Source organism: Bombina bombina, chromosome 7, assembly GCF_027579735.1.
Source record: "Bombina bombina isolate aBomBom1 chromosome 7, aBomBom1.pri, whole genome shotgun sequence".
NCBI lineage: Eukaryota > Metazoa > Chordata > Amphibia > Anura > Bombinatoridae > Bombina > Bombina bombina.
The window spans coordinates 599,859,712-599,883,481 of record NC_069505.1 but is presented as its reverse complement, the minus strand read 5'-3'; the positions used below and the strand labels follow the sequence as shown (position 1 = coordinate 599,883,481).

At 38.7% G+C, this 23,770-nt stretch overlaps 2 protein-coding genes across 2 annotated transcripts in view; both read left to right on the top strand.

Moving 5' to 3' along the window:
* Positions 1-5,484, top strand: part of LOC128636660 (histone-lysine N-methyltransferase PRDM9-like) — a 58,373-nt gene extending 52,889 nt beyond the window's left edge. The window contains exon 4 of the mRNA XM_053689652.1: positions 3,903-5,484. Within this exon, the coding sequence (XP_053545627.1) occupies positions 3,903-5,008 (1,106 nt within the window). The 3' untranslated portion in view covers positions 5,009-5,484. The remainder of the gene's footprint in view (positions 1-3,902) is intronic.
* Positions 5,336-23,770, top strand: part of LOC128636659 (zinc finger protein OZF) — a 28,718-nt gene continuing 10,283 nt past the window's right edge. The window contains exon 1 of the mRNA XM_053689651.1: positions 5,336-5,339. Within this exon, the coding sequence (XP_053545626.1) occupies positions 5,336-5,339 (4 nt within the window). The remainder of the gene's footprint in view (positions 5,340-23,770) is intronic.

Genomic DNA, 23,770 nt, shown 5'->3' with positions numbered 1-23,770 from the left:
TCTTCTAACTTTTAGAAGGGATCACTGGACATCATCTGTTTATTATCATTATTTTCCTGATCTATGTTAATACAATTACATATGAGACGATCTTCATGAGACATTATACATACAGCTTATAAGCTAAACACGCGTGTTTTTATATATGTTCATGTGTTTTTATACATCATTTCTTGCCGTTCTGCTAAAGTATATTTGTTTTTAAACGACACCTTTGTTTTAAATGTTTTAAATGTTTAATATGTATTAAATACTTTTATGTACCAACTGTGCCACTCATAGATTTTTCTAGATCTTAAAACCGACACATCTATACAGCACAATCACCATAATTGTAGCTGAGCCATAGTGCCATACACATTTTTTTAGACGAAACACCATATTTTACACTTAAATCTTATCAGACCTCGCCATTGTTTGGCGCTCCTTTCTAACCACCATTTAAACTCATCTTTCCACAAGTGGGTATCTGGGGACCCATCACAGACAGGAGCTATAGGTCCACACTTTCAGCGCTGTAAGATAACATTGATTCTATTACTACAAATCTCTGCTTTGTCAATTTTACTACACAAACGTTTGGCAGATGTTCCAGATGTTCAGTCTTTTTGTCAGGCTCTGACCAGAATCAAGCCTGTGTTTAGACCAATTGCTCCACCCTGGAGTTTGAATTTAGTTCTTAATGTTCTTCAAGGGGTTCCATTTGAACCCATGCATTCCATAGATATTAAGTTATTATCTTGGAAAGTTTTGTTTTTGGTTGCTATTTCTTCTGCTCGTAGAGTTTCTGAACTTTCAGCCTTACAATGTGACTCGCCTTATCTTATCTTTCATTCTGATAAGGTGGTTTTACGTACCAAACCTGGGTTCCTTCCTAAGGTTTTTTCTGATAAGAATATTAATCAGGAAATTGTTGTTCCTTCATTATGTCCTAACCCTTCTTCTAAGAAGGAGCGTATGTTGCACAACTTGGACGTGGTCCGTGCCCTGAAGTTTTACTTGCGGGCGACTAAGGATTTCCGTCAATCATCTTCATTATTCATTGTTTTTTCTGGAAAGCGTAGGGGTCAGAAAGCTACGGCTACCTCTCTTTCTCTTTGGCTGAAGAGTATCATCCGTCTGGCGTATGAGACTGCTGGACAGCAGCCTCCTGAAAGAATTATGGCTCATTCTACTAGGGCTGTGGCTTCCTCATGGGCATTTAAAAACGATGCTTCTGTTGAACAGATTTGCAAGGCTGCAACTTGGTTGTCTCTTCATACTTTTTCCAAATTTTACAAATTTGATACTTTTGCTTCTTCTGAGGCTGTTTTTGGGAGAAAGGTTCTTCAAGCAGTGGTGCCTTCCGTTTAGGTTCCTGTCTTGTCCCTCCCTTTCATCCGTGTCCTATAGCTTTGGTATTGTATCCCACAAGTAAGGATGAAATCCGTGGACTCGTCATATCTTGTAAAAGAAAAGGAAATTTATGCTTACCTGATAAATTTATTTCTTTTACGATATGACGAGTCCACGGCCCATCCTGTCATTTCTAAGACAGGTATATATTATTTTTTTGTAAACTTCAGTCACCTCTGCACCTTTAGCTTTTCCTTTCTCTTCCTAACTTCGGTCGAATGACTGGGGGTGGAGGGAAGGGAGGAGCTATATGTACAGCTCTGCTGTGGTGCTCTTTGCCACTTCCTGTTAGCAGGAGGATAAATCCCACAAGTAAGGATGAAATCCCTGGACTCGTCATATCGTAAAAGAAATACATTTATCAGGTAAGTATAAATTTCCTTTTTTCTTCATTCTCTTGCTATCTTTATTTTAAAAGCAGGAATGTAAATCTTAGCAGCCAGCTCATTTTAGGTTTAGCACCATGGATAGCGCTTGCTTATTGGAGGCTGACATTTACCCACCAATAAGCAAGCATAACCCAGGTTCTCAACCAAAAATGGGCCGGCTCCTATGCATCACATTCCTGCTTTTTAAATAAAGATAGCAAGAGAATGAAGAAAATTTGATAATAGGAGTAAATTAGAAAGTTGCGTAAAATTGCTGCTCTATCTGAATCATGAAAGAAAGATTTTTGGGTTTAGTGTCCCTTTAAGATACCGACAGAAAATACAGGAAATATGTACACAAAATATAAAAAAACCACAATTTTCTGAACAAAATGGCTTCTTCAGGCAAAAGTCAGTATTTAGTGTGACGTCCCTTGGCACTAAGCACAACTTAAACTCTTTTGGGGAGACTGTCCTGAAGTTTTCTGAAGTAATCTTCTGGTACATTACACCAGGCTTATTTCAGCACTTCCCAGAGTTCCTCTTTAGATTTAGGTTGTCTTTTATTTATTTCTCTGTCCAGGTGATCCTATACTGTCTCTATAATATTCAGGTCTGGACTATGTGGAGGCCAGTCCGTGACTGTCAGTGTTTTATCAGCTGTTTTTCTCTCCAAATATGATTTCACTGCGTTAGCAGAGTGCTTGGGATCCGCTTGATGAATTAAAACCTGTCTGTACTTTATAGCATTCATGATCCCATAAATTCAGAAAATATAGCCAACACCACTGGCAGAAATGCAGCTCCAAACCAGTACATTCCCTCCACCATGTTTCACTGAAGGCAACAAGCACTCATTCTTCAATCTCTCTCTAAATCTTCTTCTCACATATTGTCGACGATTGGACCCAAAAATTGCAAACTTGGATTTGTCACTCCACAATACTCTTTTGCACTGATCTTTATTCCAATGTTTGTGAGCTTTAGCATATCTTAGCCTTTTCACCCTTTTTCCCTTCCGAAAACAATGGTTTATTGGCTGCTTCCCTTCCACAAAGACCATTCCTGATCAAGCTTCTTCGGACTGTGGAAGGCTCAACTTGGCATCCAGATGAAGTTGCCAGATGCTGAGCCAGGTCCTTGCTGGACTTCGGGTCTCTCAAAGGAGAATCTCTGAGAAACTTCTAATCAAGTTTTCTTGGCCTTCTAGTCCTTTTTTTGTCCTTGACCTCTCCGGATTCTTCAAATTTCTTTATAACAGCTTGAATACCACATCTTGAGTATCCAGTTTGTTTGCTGATTTCCCTTTGAGAGTGGCCTTGCTGATGCAAAAGTATGATTTTATGTCTGTCAAATTCTGTGATTTTTGGCATTTTGAATGGAATGATGTGATTTAAAGTTGGTCTTTTTAGCAAGCTTCCAATTAATTAAACTCATACCACATGTGTATGTAATGCTCAAGCTTGTCTTGCACAAACCTGGTGTAATATACCTTTTTCTCAGCAGTCATTTTGACATGAAATAGTAGGACAAATACAGATGTTAGCAACATTAATTAGAGTTCCATTCCATTTAGGTTTTGCTAGAGCCAGGTTCCTGCTATTGCTCAAGTGTACGGGGAGTTCACACTGAATACTTGCCACTTTAGTCTATAGAAGCTGTTCTTTCTGATTTTTTTTTCTGATTTTTTTTAAAACTGCATACAAATATCCTGTATTTTCTGGTTGTATTCTTATAAAGAGACTGAGAAATAATGGTATATGGTCATTATACCATTGCTAAAACAACACATCTAATGGTGATCTAAGGCTTTTGCTCAGTACTGTATATATGTATATATATATATATATATATATATATATAAACTGATTGTCATTGGCTCACCTGATTTGTTCAGTTAGCTACTAGTAGTGCATTACTGCTCCTTCAACAAATGATACCATGAGGATTAAGCAAATTTGATAATAGAAGTAAACTAGAAAGTTGTTTAAAACTGTATTCTCAAAGAAAATTGGGTTTCATGTCCCTTTAAAGGAAGTTTTTTTGCATTGTCTTTTTATTATGCATTTGTTGTCTATGCAGTTCTACTCTATTTAGTGGTTGTTCAGGATTAAATCTGGAAAATCTTTCTCTTAACAGCTGGATACATTAACATTGATAGGACAAAAGACCCCCACTTCGCAACATCAGAGAGAGGGACAGATAATAGCCGACTGTCACAGAAATTAGAAGATGAATCTTCTGAGATAAACTCAGCTAAAGGATCAGTATTTTGTGAGAATGGATTGTTTTCTTCGGCTGTAATGTCTTATCAATGTGATACAACATGTGCTGTAAATGATGTCTATGAAATGGATTATAATGAAGCACCAATCAGAACAGAGATAGTTACAAAGAAAGAGGAAGTAGAATGTGCAGTAGAGGTGGGGAACGTAGCACCTATTGAGTGCCAAGAATCCCTTATCAAAGGAAAAGAAGATGTCTGTAATGAAAGTGGCAAACAATTAGATTTTGAATCCAATTTACATAATCAAACCCAATCAGGAACAAAGCCATATACTTGCCAAGAATGCGGGAAAGATTTCTCGCAAATGTCAAGTTTAGTTAGACACCATAAAACTCATACTGGGGAGAAACCATATATTTGTCAGATTTGTGGGAAAGGATTCTCGCAACGATCAACTCTTTTTAGACACAGCATAATCCATACGGGCGAAAAGCCATACGTTTGTCAGATATGTGGGAAAGGCTTTAACCAGGGCTCAGATCTTGTTAAACATAAAAGAATGCATACGGGAGATAAACCGTATGTTTGTCAGACATGTGGAAAAGGCTACTCGGATAGTACACGTCTAGTAAGACACCAAGCAATTCATACAGGAGAGAAACCATATGTTTGCCAGAAATGTGGCAAGGGCTTCACAGAAGGGTCATATCTTGTTAAACATGACAGAACTCACACAGGGGAGAAACCTTATGTTTGCCAGGAATGTGGTAAAGGTTTTTCTCAAATATCCAATTTGATTACACACCAAAAAGCCCATACGGGCGAGAAACCCTATGTATGTCAGACATGTGGGAAAGGTTTTTTTGAAAGGGCTCATCTGCTTAGACATCATAGAACTCATACAGGAGAGAAACCATATGTTTGTCAACAATGTGGAAAAGGCTTCTCTCAGAAATCCAATTTAATAACACACTATAAAACCCATAGAAAAAAGAAAGGGCATGTTAGCCAGACATGAAGAAAAGATTCCATTAGTAGAGCACATCATGTTGGACATGAAATAACTCATACTAGAGAGAAATAAATAAAAGTTCATTAATAATCACAAATTTAAAAAAAGCTAACCTAAAATACAATTTAACCATATAACATCATTAATTGTGTCAGGTCAGTAAAGGGAATATAATCTTTCACTGTGTTATCCAAGTGACTGATTCAATACTTCTGCCGTGATAAATAGCTGCAGATTTTTTACAAGAAAATAGATTTATATAGTGAAGTATAGTAACCACGCACATTTTGCTGTCTATCTGTGGCTTACACGCAGGCAGTGATTGGTTCCTGCATGGGTAAATCACTAGACGGAACTGAACTTTTGATTGGTCACAGTGTTGGTATAACAAAGGTGCCAAACACTTGTTGCACTTATATTTACATAATGTGTGCTTTTTTTTTTTTAAATGTTGATAGTGTTGGAATAAAGAAGATTGTTGTTTAAAGGGGTTTTATAGTGTGTATATATATATATATATATATATATATATATATATATATATATATATATATATATATATATACATACACTAGAGAGATGCCATTTCTCTAAGTTGTTTAATTTCAAGTTCACATATGATTAAACTCTACAAACAATGTGCAATACAGGTAGGGAACGTAGCACCATAAGCATGTCCCTTTAAGGGACCATTAAATACAGTAGAATTGCCTAAGACAGAAATGTACAATAAAGAGAGAATGCAATAGCACTTATTCTAAATTTCAGATTATCTGTAGATTTTTTTTTTTTCTAAGAAATGTCAAAGGTTGGTTTCATTTCCTTGTCCATTGTATCATGTGACATTCAACAGCCAATTACAGACTCATACACTGTGAATTATTGCACATGCTTAGTGGAAGCTGGTAGCTCAGAAAGTGCACATAAAAAGACTGTGCACTAATTTATAATCAAAGTAATTTGTATTTATTAATTTTTTATTTGCATGCTCTATCTGAATTATGAAAGTTAATTTTGACTTTAGTGTCCCTTAAATTACTCAATAATCCTCAATGTTTCATTTATTGAAATATGAAAAAAATATGTAAGCAGACATTTTGTTTGCTCTGCAACATGGTAAAAACGTCACTTAGTTGTGTTTCCAGATCAAGATAAATTTACAAATGAATGGTGTATTTTTAAACTAGTGTGCAAAAAACACAACATATGACCATATAGGTAACTGATGTTTAAATAACACATAGATGAAGTTAGATAAATTATTAGTCTTGTAACAGTTAACTCTTTCATCTTTACTGTTGTAAACCATATTTCTGTCATCTCCAACCCCCTCAGACTAAAATGATTCCCCAAATCATGCACTGGCCCTGCCTACAACCTAACCCCACCCTTGCCCAGCCCTAACTCCGCCCCTCAGATCTCCGCCCTCAGCTGATACTATAAATAATGAAATATCAATCACTGGTGGATCTCACAACAACAGAGTGCACACCACTAGCAAAGAGAAAAATAAAAAAGTAGCAGAACTGCGGAAAAAGCAATATCTATCTTTATTCAACCTAAGGTTATGAATAGGGATGTTGAGTGGAATTTATTTTTGTGGAAGAAGTTAGTTTTAGTAAACAAGGGTAGTTTACTTCTTAAAGAATAAGCAGGTTTGCTGATTAAACATCACAGTATGTATTTATGCATGTTTTTTTTTCCTCGTTTTATAGGTTAATTCTCTCCTATAGGTAACAAACATATTTTAACTACTGGTATGTTATGATGACCACTAGGGGTCCCTGCTCTTTACAGAGATTATTGTGGAACAGACTAGGAATTAAATGGTTAACATGAGGGCGTGGCTACACACCTGGTGATAGGTACAAGTGGAGTTGTATATTAAGATATAAGACATGACTAAGGGCTTGTAGACAAAAACATTGTACATTTCGCTCTACTCCTGAATAAAGATGGATATCGCTTTTTCACCAGTACTGCTGCTTTCTTGACTTTCCCTCAGCTAATACTGTCATAAGGATGTTGGAAAATGTATAACACGGGATAAAATATGTCACATTTTGCTTTACACTAAACCCAATTTTTTTCTTTGATGATCCAAATAGAGCATGACATTTTAAGCAACTTTCTAATTTACTCCTATTATCAATTTTTCTTTGTTCTCTTGCTATTTTTATTTAATAACAGTAATGTAAACCTTAAGAGCCGGCCCATTTTTGGTTGAGAACCTGAATTATGCTTGCTTATTGGTTTGCTAATTGTATCCACCAGTAAGCAAGTGCTATCCAGGGTGCTGAACCTAAAATGGGCTGGCTCCTAAGCTTTAATTTCCTACTTTTTAAATAAAGATAGCAAGAGAACAAAGAAAAATTGATAGTAGGAGTAAATTAGAAAGTTGCTTAGAATTGCTGCTCTATGTCAATCCTACAGAAAAAATTGGGTTTAGTGTCCCTTTAAAGTAAATGTCAATTTTGATGCTAAAGTGCCCGATTTTTAAAAATTCAATTAAAAACAGGGGCACTTTAATTCATCAAAATTTACATTTCTTTTTAAAGACACGATGAGTCCACGGATTTCATCCTTACTTGTGGGATTACGCCTCCTGGTCAGCAGGAGGAGGCAAAGAGCACCACAGTAGAGCTGTATATATAGCTCCTCCCTTCCCTCCCACTCCAGTCATTCTCTTTGCCTGTGTTAGTTAGTAGGAGATGGCAAAGTGAGGTGTTAGTAAAGATTCTTCAATCAAGAGTTTATTATTTTTAAAGTAGTGCCAGAGAGTGCTACTTTGTTCTAGGGCGTAGCCTAGTCCAGATCAGTCTCTACAGTAGAGCATTTGGTGGCTTTAAATCAATAGTAACTGGTGGGACATAATTCTCACTGCGCCTCCTATACATATTTGCTGCCCTAATCCAGATAGCCTAAGCACATTTAACTCAGTCTTATCTTATTCCACAGGGCTATGGGAGGGAGAGGACCTCTTACACCTGCTGGACTGCCATGCTGTCGCACAGCATTCAAGGTAAGTGCTAACTTTATTATTTCTGGGGACATCATTCTCTCAGAAGAAAGTGAGCACTACTTTTCTGACCAACACATATTAAGGGTATAAGATAGATGGACTCTTTATTGTGATGGGACTGTGGTCTCTTCTTGAGAAAGAGCTATGTTATACAGACACTGGGGCTGGCTGGCAAACAGTGTTATTTTACTCTGGCGGTCTTAACCTTAAATATGCAGACCGGGAGAGGGCTAACTTTTATTTTCTGGACAACAGAAAGACAAGTATCAGACAGCGGTGTTTTTGAGTTACTCCTTTGGGCGCTTGTGCTACCTGACATGCGGTAGCATACTTGACTCCAATTTACTTTATTTTATACTGTTAGTCTATCTCCCGGTGTTTGATCTATAAGGATCCTAATGGCGACCGGGTGATTTAGCACTGTGACGCCCACGATGGGCGGAGTTGCTTTCGCTCCGTTTTTGGGCTCATTTGGTATGTCTCAGGGCACTGTCATTCAGGGTGCCGGGAGATGGAGTCCTGTCATGCCCATGAGGGGCGGAGCTATGTCGATATTGCGCTCTACACCTCCATTACGATTCCGGAGGGAAGAGTTTTTCACATAAACTATTTAGTGATGTTTATTGCTCATGCAGGTGCTGTCAGCACTGTGATACACGGTATCAGACTTAAGCAATATTAAACGGTTTAAAATTGCAGTTTCTGATAGTATTTGTAATTTTGACAAATGTTGGCTTACTATTTTAATTTCAACCGCAAGCATAATGGCAAGGTGACAGTTTGAAATTTACTGTGAAAAGCACTCACAAAAATAATGTTGCTTTTAACATTTAAAGAGACAGTAATGTTTCTTTTTATCTGTTATTTTTTTTAAATAATTTCTGTTATTTTGTTCAATTCATCCTTTGTGACAGAACAGAAGCACACAAAAAATAAAGTTACTTTAAAATTTAAAGAGACAGTAACATCTTTTCATGTGTTAATTTTTATTATAAATACTCCTTCTAAAGCGATGGCTGTTAGGAGTCTGGTGACTCCGGTTAATCCATGCCACAATTTTTTTTATGACCCACAGGCAGGGCTCTGTGGTTCCTTGCAAAGACATTGCTTTTGATGTACATAGTGATGTCTAGTTACAGCAATATTAATATAGTTATTGGATTGTTTCGGCACGACAGAAATAAGACGTTCTTTTAAAATTTAAAGAGACAGTAACATTTTTCTGTATAAATTTTATTAAAAGAATTGCGGCTGTTTATATGTTAATTCATCCTTTGTGACGTAGGATGGTACAAAAACACACAAAAATGAGTTACTTTAAGATTTAAAGAGACAGTAACGTTTTGTTCTGTGTACATTATAATAAATGAATTTCAGCTGCTTATTTGTTAATTCATCCCTTGTGACTTAGGATGAAACAAATGCACACAAGAATAGAGTTACTCTTCAGATTTAAAGGAACAGCATTGTTTCCTATGTGAAAAATGTATTAAAATGTATTTTCTCTTTTTGAACCTACTCCCTCTACGGCGATTGCTGTTTGGGAGTCTGTTAACAATGGCCATAAATTTCTCCTATAGTTTCCGTCTAAATTTTATGGCCCACATGCAGTGCCCTGCGTTTCCTTCACACTCCACTCGGGGTTATGATGCATTCTATATTTTTTTGCTAGAGGAATTGCTATTCTAAAAGGTTCCTCCATGTTACTGAGAATCTCAGTTTCAGATGGAATGGTACCTTAGGCATCCCCTATAATTACAAGACTGTTTCCCATAGCCGACTCAGCTAAGGAGGCTGGACGACATTCCTTAGGGGGGACTTCACTACGAGAACTTCTATACCCTTAGAGGATAGTCCTATGGATACATTTTAGTAATGGGACACACACCAGGGTTTACAATGGCAACCATCTGTGTACTTTGCTACAGTCACTGGTGTGACGGCATATTGGTTTGATGCGTTGTCTGATGCTATTAGTCAGTAGCTTCCCTGGATAAAGCCTTCACATTGGCTAATTCCTTTATTTCAATTTCTTCGCTTCCAGTTATCAAACTGGGAGCATAGGTGGCTCTATTCCAGCTCTTGGAACCTTATGGTTAGAGCCTTGTTTTAGGGATATATGTTCTAAAACTAAGATTTTTGTTATTCCTTGCCAGGAGCAGACATTGTTGGGACCTGGCTTGACGAAAATTAAAAAAACAAACAAAAAAAAACACATAGCCTGCTGTTGAATCAAAAACAGCATGGAGAACATGCCCCGGTCCGGGAATGGATCACTCCCATGGCAGTTCTTTGGTGCTTCAGCCTAGAATATCTATTTCCCCCGTTTGCGCTTCTTTCCCGGGTGATTGCTCAAATCAAATAGGAGAAGGCATCAGTGATCCTCCTCGCTCCTCGCAGGATTTGGTATGCCGATCTGGTGGACATGTCATTTCTGCCACCTTGGACACTTCCGTTGAGGAAGGACCTCTTATTCAGGGTCCCTTCTTCCACCCAAATCTAGTTTTCTCTGTAGGTGATTGCTTGGAGATTGGACGCTTGATCCTATACAAGCGGGGTTTCTCTGATTCGGTCATAGATACCTTAATTCAGGCATGTAAACCTGTAACTAGGAAGATTTACCATGAGTAAGGGCATAAATATCTTTATTGGTGTGAATCCAAGGGTTACTCATGGAATAGAGTTAGGATTCCCAGGATTTTGTCTTTTCTCCAAGAAGGCTTGGAGAAGGGTTTATCAGCAAGTTCCCTAAAGGGTCAGATCTCTGCTTTATCTATTTTGTTACACAAGCGTCTGGCAAATGTCCCAGATGTTCAATCCTTCTGTCAGGCTCTGATTAGAGTCAGGTCTGTGTTTAAACCAATTGCTCCTCCATGGAGTTTGAATTTAGATCTTAAAGTTCTTAAAGGGGTTCCGTTGAACCTATGCATTCCATAGATATTAAATTGTTACCTTATTTTTCATTCGGATAATGCGGTGTTATGTACTAAACTTGGTTTTCATCCTAAGGTTGTTTCAGACAAGAACATTAATTAGGAGATTGTTGTTCCTTCCTTGTGTCCTAATCTTTCTTCTCAGAAGGAACGTCTTCTGCACATTTTGGAAGTAGTCCGTGCTTTAAAGATTTTATTTACAAGCGACTAAGGACTTTTGTCAATCGTCTTCTCTGTTTGACATTTTTTCTAGAGAACGTAAGGGTCAGAAAGCTATGGCTACCTCTTTCCTTTTGGTTGAAGAGTATCATCCGTTTTGCATATGAGATTGCTGGACAGCAGCCTCCTGAAAGAGTTACGGCTCATTCCACCAGGGCTGTTGCTTCCTCATGGACATTCAAAAATAATGCTTCAGTTGAGCAGATTTGCAAGGCTGCAACTTGGTCTTCTCTTCAAACTTTTTCTAAATTTTACAAATTTGATATTTTTGCTTCGGGTGAGACTGTTTTTGGGAGAAAGGTTCTTCAAGCAGTGGTGCCTTCCGTTTAGGTTCCCAGTCTTATCCCTCCCTTTTCATCCGTGTACTCTAGCTTTGGTATTGTATCCCACAAGTAAGGATGAAATCCGTGGACTCATCGTGTCTTCAAAAAAGAAAAGAAAATTTATGCTTACCTGATAAATTTGTTTCTTTTTAGACACGATGAGTCCACGGCCCGCCCTGTTCTATGAGACAGAATATTGTTTTTTTGTTAAACTTCAGACACCTCTGCACCTTGGCTTTTCCTTTCTGTTCCTAACTTCGGTCGAATGACTGGAATGGGAGGGAAGGGAGGAGCTACATATACAGCTCTGCTGTGGTGCTCTTTGCCTCCTCCTGCTGACCAGGAGGCATAATCCCACAAGTAAGGATGAAATCCGTGGACTTATCGTGTCTAAAAAGAAACAAAATTATCAGGTAAGCATAAATTTTCTTTTCACTCCTGTTGAGAAAAAAAACTTACTTTTTAATCTTCACATCAGCTCCAGCTTCCTCCGGTTGTTGCAAGACATTTCTGATGTCAGAAATGATGGATAGGTCATCCTCCAATCACGGCTTCCCCCCAGGGGAATCAGTGTCTGATTCAACACCGTGATTGGAGGAAGCCGGATTCCTAATTTTAGACCCAGGAAGAGGCTTTGCAACGGGTAGAAGAAGCTGGAGCTGCTGTCAAGATTAAAAGGTAAGTTTTTTTTTTCTCAACAGGAGTGAAATGTAAATTTTGATGAATTAAAGTGCCCCTGTTTTTAATCGATTTTTTTTTTTAAAAACGGGCACTTTAGCATCAAAATTGACTTTCACTTTAATGAGTGGAGCATAACCTAATTACAGGACACCACCATCACATTCCATTAAACAAAAACTAAGTATATTTGGTTTATGAAACCGCAGATTATCATATTAAGAGTATGCATAGTAAGACACCTGTGATCCGTTACTGCCTTTGTCAGATAAGCTCGTATTCATTTGTTGCCATTAAATTATATATATAGTTTTTAACATTTTAAAAACAAAGTATCATGTCATTACGTGCACTAAAACAAACAAAATAATCGTGTATGTTGCAAAGAATAAAAATACATAAAACTGCTTCTATGTTATGCTAAATATACAGCGTGTCGTGAATATTGTCTGTTTTGTGTAGAGTTATTGAGAAACTGCATTTTAAACCATTTGAAAACTGCATGTGAAAAACTCTGTAGAACTTTGAACATCTATTTATACAATGTTAAAAAATTTGTGACAATTATTACAAGCTGAAGTCCAAGAAAATAAACTATTATCATCTTTATTGATATTTGGATTTCATGTGTTTTATAACTTAATTAAACATTAAATAAATGTTAGATAGAATGATGCATTCAAAAAAAAGATTAGTCTAAAAATAACACGTAGATGTATTTTTTGAGGTTTAATTATCTGTTTAAATAGTGACAAAATAAGTATAAAGTTTTAGTGTCTATAAAACAATAGGAGCTGCCATGTTGTAACTTAGGTTACCTTCTCTGCTGTGGCCAATTAGAGACAGTTATAAATATGTCACTAGAGTGTGCAGCCAATGGCTGTGTCATATATAACAGTGTTCTGCAATTTCATTTCTAACAGGAACTGAAAAGCTCACAATTTCAGAATGGAGTTACAGGCAAAGGGGACAACATAAATAATGACAGTATATTGCAGAGTTTATATATATACAGTATATATACAGGGAGTGCAGAATTATTAGGCAAGTTGTATTTTTGAGGATTAATTTTATTATTGAACAACAACCATGTTCTCAATGAACCCAAAAAAACTCATTAATATCAAAGCTGAATATTTTTGGAAGTAGTTTTTAGTTTGTTTTTAGTTTTAGCTATTTTAGGGGGATATCTGTGTGTGCAGGTGACTATTACTGTGCATAATTATTAGGCAACTTAACAAAAAACAAATATATACCCATTTCAATTATTTATTTTTACCAGTGAAACCAATATAACATCTCAACATTCACAAATATACATTTCTGACATTCAAAAACAAAACAAAAACAAATCAGTGACCAATATAGCCACCTTTCTTTGCAAGGACACTCAAAAGCCTGCCATCCATGGATTCTGTCAGTGTTTTGATCTGTTCACCATCAACATTGCGTGCAGCAGCAACCACAGCCTCCCAGACACTGTTCAGAGAGGTGTACTGTTTTCCCTCCTTGTAAATCTCACATTTGATGATGGACCACAGGTTCTCAATGGGGTTCAGATCAGGTGAACAAGGAGGCCATGTCATTAGATTTTCTTCTTTTATACCCTTTCTTGCCAGCCACGCTGTGGAGTACTTGGACGTGTGTGATGGAGCATTGTCCTGCATGAAAATCATGTTTTTCTTGAAGGATGCAGACTTCTTCCTGTACCACTGCTTGAAGAAGGTGTCTTCCAGAAACTGGCAGTAGGACTGGGAGTTGAGCTTGACTCCATCCTCAACCCGAAAAGGCCCCACAAGCTCATCTTTGATGATACCAGCCCAAACCAGTACTCCACCTCCACCTTGCTGGCGTCTGAGTCGGACTGGAGCTCTCTGCCCTTTACCAATCCAGCCACGGGCCCATCCATCTGGCCCATCAAGACTCACTCTCATTTCATCAGTCCATAAAACCTTAGAAAAATCAGTCTTGAGATATTTCTTGGCCCAGTCTTGACGTTTCAGCTTGTGTGTCTTGTTCAGTGGTGGTCGTCTTTCAGCCTTTCTTACCTTGGCCATGTCTCTGAGTATTGCACACCTTATGCTTTTGGGCACTCCAGTGATGTTGCAGCTCTGAAATATGGCCAAACTGGTGGCAAGTGGCATCTTGGCAGCTGCACGCTTGACTTTTCTCAGTTCATGGGCAGTTATTTTGCGCCTTGGTTTTTCCACACGCTTCTTGCGACCCTGTTGACTATTTTGAATGAAACGCTTGATTGTTCGATGATCACGCTTCAGAAGCTTTGCAATTTTAAGAGTGCTGCATCCCTCTGCAAGATATCTCACTATTTTTGACTTTTCTGAGCCTGTCAAGTCCTTCTTTTGACCCATTTTGCCAAAGGAAAGGAAGTTGCCTAATAATTATGCACACCTGATATAGGGTGTTGATGTCATTAGGCCACACCCCTTCTCATTACAGAGATGCACATCACCTAATATGCTTAATTGGTAGTAGGCTTTCGAGCCTATACAGCTTGGAGTAAGACAACATGCATAAAGAGGATGATGTGGTCAAAATACTAATTTGCCTAATAATTCTGCACTCCCTGTATATATATATATATATATATATATATATATATATATATATATATATATATATATATATATATACACACACACACACAGTCTATAATTTTATATTCCCATCTCAAAGTGTTTAATGTCCCTTTAAATAACCATTATACACAGTAGAACTGCATAATCCACAAATGCATATTTAAAAAGACAATACAACAACACTTAATCTGAATTTCAAATTATAAATAGATTTTTTTGTTTCCATTTCCCTGCCCACTGTATCATGTGACAGCCATCAGCCAATTACAGATTCCTACACATATACACTGTGAACTCTTGCCTATGCTCAGTAAGTGTGGTGCATATATATATATATATATATATATATATATATATATATAACAGACATCCCAACTCTCCTGGAAGTTCCGGGAGTCTCCCGCATTGAAATAGTGGCTCCCTGACACCTGCAAATTAAACACAAGATAGCGAAAAGAGCAATGCCAGAGAAAATCAAATTTGTGCCTGCAATTTTCATTTTTACCTGTAGGTGTCACTGTTCCGTTATAGCTCAATGTAAATAGTTACTGCATTCATCTCTGGACTTTCTCCCCCTTCCTGATCTCTAGTGCGGTTCGAGACATAGCAGACCTGATACAGGTGAGATGTGCAGACTCCCATGCTGTATATTGTTCAGACTCCCATGTTGTATATTGTGCCAGACTCCTATGCTGTATATTGTGCCAGACTGTATATTGTGCCAGACTGCCATACTGTATATTGTGCCAGACTCCCATGCTGTATATTGTGCCAGTGCCAGACTCCCATGCTGCATATTGTGCCAGACTCCTATGTTGTATATTGTGCCAGACTCCTATGCTGTATATTGTGCCAGACTGTATATTGTGCCAGACTGCCATACTGTATATTGTGCCAGACTCCCATGCTGTATATTGTGCCAGTGCCAGACTCCCATGCTGCATATTGTGCCAGACTCCTATGTTGTATATTGTGCCAGACTCCTATGCTGTATATTGTGCCAGACTGTATATTGTGCCAGACTGCCATACTGTATATTGTGCCAGACTCCCATGCTGTATATTGTGCCAGTGCCAGACTCCCATGCTGCATATTGTGCCAGACTCCTATGTTGTATATTGTGCCAGACTCCTATGCTGTATATTGTGCCAGACTGTATATTGTGCCAGACTGCCATACTGTATATTGTGCCAGACTGCCATACTGTATATTGTGCCATACTGTATATTGTGCCAGACTGCCATACTGTATATTGTGCCAGACTGCCATACTGTATATTGTGCCATACTGTATATTGTGCCATACTGTATATTGTGCCAGACTGCCATACTGTATATTGTGCCAGACTGCCATACTGTATATTGTGCCATACTGTATATTGTGCCAGACTGCCATGCAGTGCCAGACACTATACGTTTATTTTTAAGTTTACAACCACTCCTGTCTTATGTACAACCCAATACAATAGGTGTCATTTAGATTGTTTATATTAAATCAGGTGATTTGGGTCTATGCTTTGCATGATATAGTGTCGAGCTTGTTATTTACACCATGCCCTAGATTGATGGCATTTGTTATATGAATTGCTGTCACTATTACCTGTTTACACAATTTTAGTGGATCACTTGATATTGCTGATTGTAAGTACTCTATAGATAAATGTGTAAGGCTGTTTCCTGTTACTGTTATATAGTCTTTAGCCATTTTGCCAGTTTTTTTAATATTTTTTAATTAATTGTAATATGTACCAAATTCAACCTCTGTAAGTATATATCTGTTATTTTAAGAGGGGACTAGATCTTTTTCCCCCTAACCTTATAGCTGTTTGTTTACCATTGAATATAGATAATCAAGATATTTTTATGTCAGAATGAAGTACAGGCTTACTTTATTAAGAGGCCCCTTGCATTGGTGGAGAGCTAACAAAGATAAATAGCCCACCTTGGTGAAATTGGCAAAACCCTACATATGCATCTCAGGCACCTCAACACCATCTGAGTGCCTCTTCTAGGCTGAAGGCAAAATAGCTGCAAAAGAGAGCCAGCCTCAGCCAGGAGCATGTGGACATTTTTGCATTTCAATGAAAAATTTCTGAAAGAGTGAATAATAGAATGTTATAAACAGTGGTAGTCTACCTCTTTCTAGTTCTACCTCTTTTCAAATAGTTTGTGGTTTTGTTTTGATTAATTATAAAAATGTGTTCTGCTGCTGCAGACTGCCATACTGTATATTGTGCAGACTCCCATGCTGTATATTGTGCAGACTGCCATGCTGTATATTGTGCAGACTCCCATGCTGTATATTGTGCAGACTCCCATGCTATATATTGTGCAGACTCCCATGCTGTATATTGTGCAGACTGCCATACTGTATATTGTGCAGACTCCCATGCTGTATATTGTGCAGACTGCCATGCTGTATATTGTGCAGACTCCCATGCTGTATATTGTGCAGACTCCCATGCTGTATATTGTGCAGACTGCCATGCTGTATATTGTGCAGACTCCCATGCTGTATATTGTGCAGACTGCCATACTGTATATTGTGCAGACTCCCATGCTGTATATTGTGCAGACTGCCATGCTGTATATTGTGCAGACTGCCATGCTGTATATTGTGCAGACTGCCATGCTGTATATTGTGCAGACTGCCATGCTGTATATTGTGCAGACTGCCATGCTGTATATTGTGCAGACTGCCATGCTGTATATTGTGCAGACTGCCATACTGTATATTGTGCCAGACTCCCATACTTTATAGCTATAAAATGGTTATATAGATATTTATACATGCAAGGTTCATCTTGTCTTTAGATGGGTGTTCCCCCCCCCATACTCTTTATGATAACATTTTCAACTATTTCATAATCAGACCACTGAGGAATTCTGAATTGGGACAGGGGGGAACGGTTGGGGGGGCACGGTTGAGGGGGGGGGGGGCATCTCCCTTAAATGAGTTCTTTCAGGTTGGGATGTCTGATATGAAGACTGAGCACAAATTGATCATGAAAATAAATTGGAAATGTGTTTAAAATTGCTGCTCTATCTGAATCATGAAAGTTTAATTTTAACTTTGTTCCTTTAAAAATAAGAACTTTGTGTAAAATAATAAACTAAAAACGACTTTGATTTCAGACGTAAAAGTAAAAAAAAGAAAATCTAATGTTTTATAAGTACAGGCAGTCCCCGGGTTACGTACAAGATAGGGACTTTAGGTTTGTTCTTAAGTTGAATTTGTATGTAAGTTGGAACAGGCACTTTTTTTAGGTGAAACTCTAGCCAAACATTTTTGTTTTGTTTTGGATAGCATATGATAGTTTGTTTTGCTATCTGTGCCCCTGTTCAGAAAATTTCACATCACTTTCTGTCCTTGTGACAATTGGATTTTCAGTATTTTGGATTATCCTGGAAAGAAGGATTGTCGATAAAGCTCTATTTCTCTGTATGTAAGTTCGAGTTGTACTTAAGTCGGATGTCTGTAACCCGAGGACTGCCTGTATTGTATTATTGAACTATTACTTGCATATAACAATTCTTAGGAAAGCTTGTCAAATTATTTATCTATAGCAAATCCCCGCAAACATTAATGGTAACATTTGTAGAAAAATCATAAGATACATTTTTCTAAAGGATTTTGAGTGAAGCCTATGTGTTTAATTCATTTAAATTGGTTAAACACATAGTTAAAGTCAGCTGCACAACAACTATATACTACAGCGAGCTAGCTGAACACATCTGGTGAGTCAATTTACTCCTATTATCAAATTTTCTTCATTCTCTTGGTATCTTTATTTGAAATGCAAGAATGTAAGTTTTGATGAACAACCTTGGTTGTTCTTGCTGATTGGTGGATAAATTCACCCACCAATAAACAAGCTCTGTCCAGTGTTCTGAACCAAAAAAATAGCTTAGATGCCTTCTTTTTCAAATAAAGATAGCAAGACAACTAAGAAAAATTGATAATAGGAGTAAATTAGAAAGTTACTTAAAATTGCTGTTCTATCTTAATCACAAAAGAAAACATTTGGGTTCAGTGTCCCTTTAAAGGGATATAAAATTAAACACATGCTTTAATTGAATGACCACACACCCTTACCCAGGTACTATTAAAGGGATATGATTCCAATTAACTTCTGTTAATTGAAGCGATACCTAGGTAGGTGTCTGGAACACTATGTGACAGGAAATAGTGCTGCCATCTAGGGCTCATTCTTGCAAAACTGCTGCCATATAGTGCTCTAAACACGTGCATGTTCTCTGCTTTTCAACAAAAGATACCAAGAGAATGAAAAACATGTGATGATAGAAGTAAATTAGAAAGTTGTTTAAAATCACATGCTCTATCTGAATCATGAAATTTTTTTTATATGTTTCATGCCCCTATAAGCTAATGACAGTAATAAGTTCTTGGAGGGAGCCAGTTATCTAATTGTAAATAGTGATTGTGCATAAAATAAAGCATTAACGTAAAACAAGTATTTCTAATGCATTTTCAAACTTTACTTATCACTTACTTTTAGCCCAGTTCCCGGAGCTCCAAGCCGCCGCCTTATCAGTGATTTCGCTAGTGTTGAGTGTAGCAATTCATTACAAGTCCTGTGCATGGGCTCTTGAGAAAGTGGGTGCACATGCGCGGGAGAGCACGCATGCGCAAACTCCTTCCTGCCACAACACAATGCGGCTGATCCAATCAGCAGCGCTAGGCGCACAATTTAGATGTTCAACTAGCGCTGCTGACTGTATTAGTCTGTTTCTTCTCTGGACCATCAGTGCTCTGCGGGTGCCTAGCAGCACTTTTACTGTGTGTTTAACCCTTTTGCAGTTAATTAAACCGTTATATTGATAACTGTGCTGTTGTACATAACACTGACCAGACCCAGACATGATTAGTGTTCTAGACCGGAAGAATTAGGAATTTATTAGACAATAGGAAACTCTGTTCCAGACGTATAGAGCAGCACACATTTTATACTGTGCATGACTCTATACTGGTGCCACGTGATTTGCACTTATTTTATGGCTTGTCCCTTGACTTCCTCCTGACCTGAGTTTGGATTCTCCTTCCGTTGGTCTGTCCTCCTAACTTGATGTTGGCTACCACTTACTATGCTTCCTCTCTGTCCCCATACTTATAACTTTATCCAGAAATCCTGTCTTATAGTGGGCTCTTACTGAAGGTGTTTTGTAAGGGTGTGCTAATATCTGCATATTGGATTCTAGTCACTAACAACTAGCTAAAAACTTACAGTGGCTGAGTGCTTTATTTGAAAAGCAGGAATGTAAGCTTAGGAGCCGGACCATTTTTGGTTCAGAACCTGGGCAGCATTTGCTGATTGATGGCCAATACCCAGCCCCCCAAACACACACACACCCCACCAAAGCTCTGCATTATACCCCACTCTTTATCCTACCAGGTTTGTTTTTCACAACTAGGCAGTCATTCTACCCCTTGGCTGCCAGTAACATACAAGTCAATAATTGTACTTCTTTGCCAGTAACACATGTAAACTATAGAGATTTGACCCCCTTGACTGTCCCTCACTTTTTTTCTGTTTCATTTTTAGAGTGCATCAATCAAGCCATAGGACACAATATACATTTAACACTCATGAACTGGACATTTAAGTGTACAATATGTTTGTGAAGATTATACTGGACTATCCAGTTGCATACAGGACACCTGGCAGATAGCACAGTACATATTACTTGAGGTCTCCTCTTGCACCATCGCAAGCAATGAGTCTGACCAATATCCATATATACAAACACGTGTACAGCGCCCCTAATGGCAGATACATACGTAAAGAGGTCGCATATAACGTGACGTCAATTGCTTAAGATTCTCTTTCCGCCATGTTTGTTTGGGTAATACCCTCTTGTTATGCGCGCTAGCGCTAGCGGACGCGCCTTGTACAGGGAGCGGCGCTACTGTAGTATGGGCTCTAGTATACGCCACTTTGTTCCCTGGGGGCAATGACACTGCAGCGGTAGCATGTTGTACTTAGGCGCCAGGTTACTTCCTAGTTGAGAACCTTACTTCCGGTAAGCCTTAGTAAGGACGTCATAAGCCGGCGACGCAGGAGATCTGACTGGTAGTGTAGGTGAGTGCTGGGGTGAATAAGCGTGTATTTGTGTGACCTGCTCTTATTGGATGCGTCTAATAGTTTTTTTTGCACTGTAGCACAACAAGCCTATGTTAGCTGAGGCGAATAGTTTATAGATAACCTTTTTATTCGAGGTTTAATAGATAACCTTTTTATTTGAGGTTTTAGGGTAGTCTGCTGTGTGTGGGGATTGTGGGTTTAGTTTTTGTTGTTTAAGGGTTAAGGGCCAATAGTGTCAGGGCTAGGGTTTAAGTTGTAGGGTTAGGGGCCAATAGTGTCAGGGCTAGGGTTAAGGGCCAATAGTGTCAGGGCTAGGGTTTAAGTTGTAGGGTTATGGGGCCAATAGTGTCAGGGCTAGGGTTTAAGTTGTAGGGATAGGGGCAAATAGTGTCAGGGTTAAGTTGTAGGGATAGGGGCCAATAGTGTCAGGGCTAGGGTTAGGGGCTAATAGTGTCAGGGCTAGGGTTTAAGTTGTAGGGTTAGGTTGTAGGGATAGGGGCCAATAGTGTCAGGGCTAGGGTTAGGGGCTAATAGTGTCAGGGCTAGGGTTTAAGTTGTAGGGTTAGGTTGTAGGGATAGGGGCCAATAGTGTCAGGGTTAGGGTTAAGTTGTAGGGATAGGGGCCAATAGTGTCAGGGCTAGGGTTAGGGGCTAATAGTGTCAGGGCTAGGGTTTAAGTTGTAGGGTTAGGTTGTAGGGATAGGGGCCAATAGTGTCAGGGTTAGGGTTAAGTTGTAGGGTTAGGGGCTAATAGTGTCAGGGCTAGGGTTTAAGTTGTAGGGTTAGGGGCCAATAGTGACAGGACTAGGATTTAAGTTGTAGGGTTAGGGGCCAATAGTGTGTCAGGGGCAGGGCTAGGATTTAAGTTGTAGGGTTAGGGGCCAATAGTGGCAGGGCTTGGGATTAAGTTGTAGGGTTAGGGGCCAATAGTGTGTCAGGGGCAGGGCTAGGATTTAAGTTGTAGGGTTAGGGGCCAATAGTGTCAGGGCTAGGGTTTAAGTTGTAGGGTTAGGGGCGAATAGTGTCAGGGCTAGGGTTTAAGTTGTAAGGTTAGGGGCGAATAGTGTCAGGGCTAGGGTTTAAGTTGTAGGGTTATGGGGCCAATAGTGTCAGGGCTAGGGTTTAAGTTGTAGGGTTAAGTTGTAGGGATAGGGGCCAATAGTGTCAGGGCTAGGGTTTAAGTTGTAGGGTTAGGGGCCAATAGTGTCAGGGCTAGGGTTTAAGTTGTAGGGTAAGGGGACAATAGTGTCAGGGCTAGGGTTTAAGCTGTAGGGTCAGGGGCCAATAGTGACAGGGCTAGGGTTTAAGTTGTAGGGTTAGGGGCCAATAGTGTCAGGGCTAGGATTTAAGTTGTAGGGTTATGGGGCCAATAGTGTCAGGACATGGGATTAAGTTGTAGGGTTAGGGGCCAATAGTGTCAGGGCTTTGGATTAAGTTGTAGGGTTAGGGGCCAATAGTGTCAGGGCTAGGGTTTAGGTTGTAGGGATTCTGTTTTAGATACGCAAGAAGATTCTACTCCAATAATAAACAAAATATATTTAAATCAAACACATTTTATATATAAGATTAGTGCCACAGTGTGTGTCTATGTGTATGTGTGTATCTATCATCTATATATATTTATATTTACACACTGTGGCACACAAGAAGCTTACACTCCAATATTAGATCAAATCTAATGCAAACGGTCGTTATGTATAAGATCGTTGTGTGTGTGTGTATGTATGTATATATGTGTATATATACTGTGTGTGTGTGTGTGTGTGTGTGTATGTATATATATATATATATATATATATATATACATACATACATATACACACACACACAAAACACGGGAGGGGTCAGCACTCTCAGGCCGGACCGGGTACACATCCTATGACCCTGTAACATGCACAGCCCTGGGTGCAAAACAGTACTCTCAGGAAGCTGCACTGTTACCAGAGCCACAGGCAGTTAACCCCAGTCAGGCCTGGGTGCAAGGCCCAAACAGGGAAAATTATAAAAAAATAATACATTAATATAGCACACAGAGGTTTTTGGAAGAAACCTTGACAAAATACCTGGGCTTTTCCCATTTGGCCAGATGTGGTAACTAACTCTTCCATTGTTGCTTTTTATCTTAGTTGAGAGCTTGTGAGTGAGTGCTGGACTTTCTCTGTGTTATATTAAAGTATTATTTTTTTGTAATTTTCCCTGTTTGGGCCTTGCACCCAGGCCTGTCTGGGGTTAACTGCCTGTGACTCTAGTGACAGTGCAGCTTCCTGAGAGTGCTGTTTTGCACCCAGGGCTGTGCATGTTACAGGGTCATAGGATGTGTACCCTGTCCGGCCTGAGAGTGCTGACCCCTCCCGTGTTTTGTATATGTTTGGGGAGATTACATAAGCCTGTGCACCCTTCATTTTTTTCACAGTTGTTTGATTGTGAGCCTGCATTGTGTGGCTGTTTAGGGACCCAGGTTTTTGGATGAGACCTTGACGAGGTACCTGGGCTTTTCTCATTTGGCCAGATGCGGTAACTAACTCTTCCATTGTTGATTTTTATCTTAGTTGAGAGCTTGTAAGTGAGTGCTGGACTTTCTCTGCGTGCTATATTTATATATATATATATATATATATATATATATATATATATATATATATATATATATATATATATATATATATATATATATATATATATACATATATACAGTGTATATATATATATATATTTATATTAAATCTGATGAAGGAGATTTGTTAAATCTGATGAAGGATCATGCCCGCCCCACATCCATAAATGCAGACAGCATATGCTGTTGGCATTTATTATTGCACAAGCATTGGCTGCTAATCGGCCGCTAGCAGGGGGTGTCAATCATCCTGATCGTATCCACTCGGGATGATTGCTG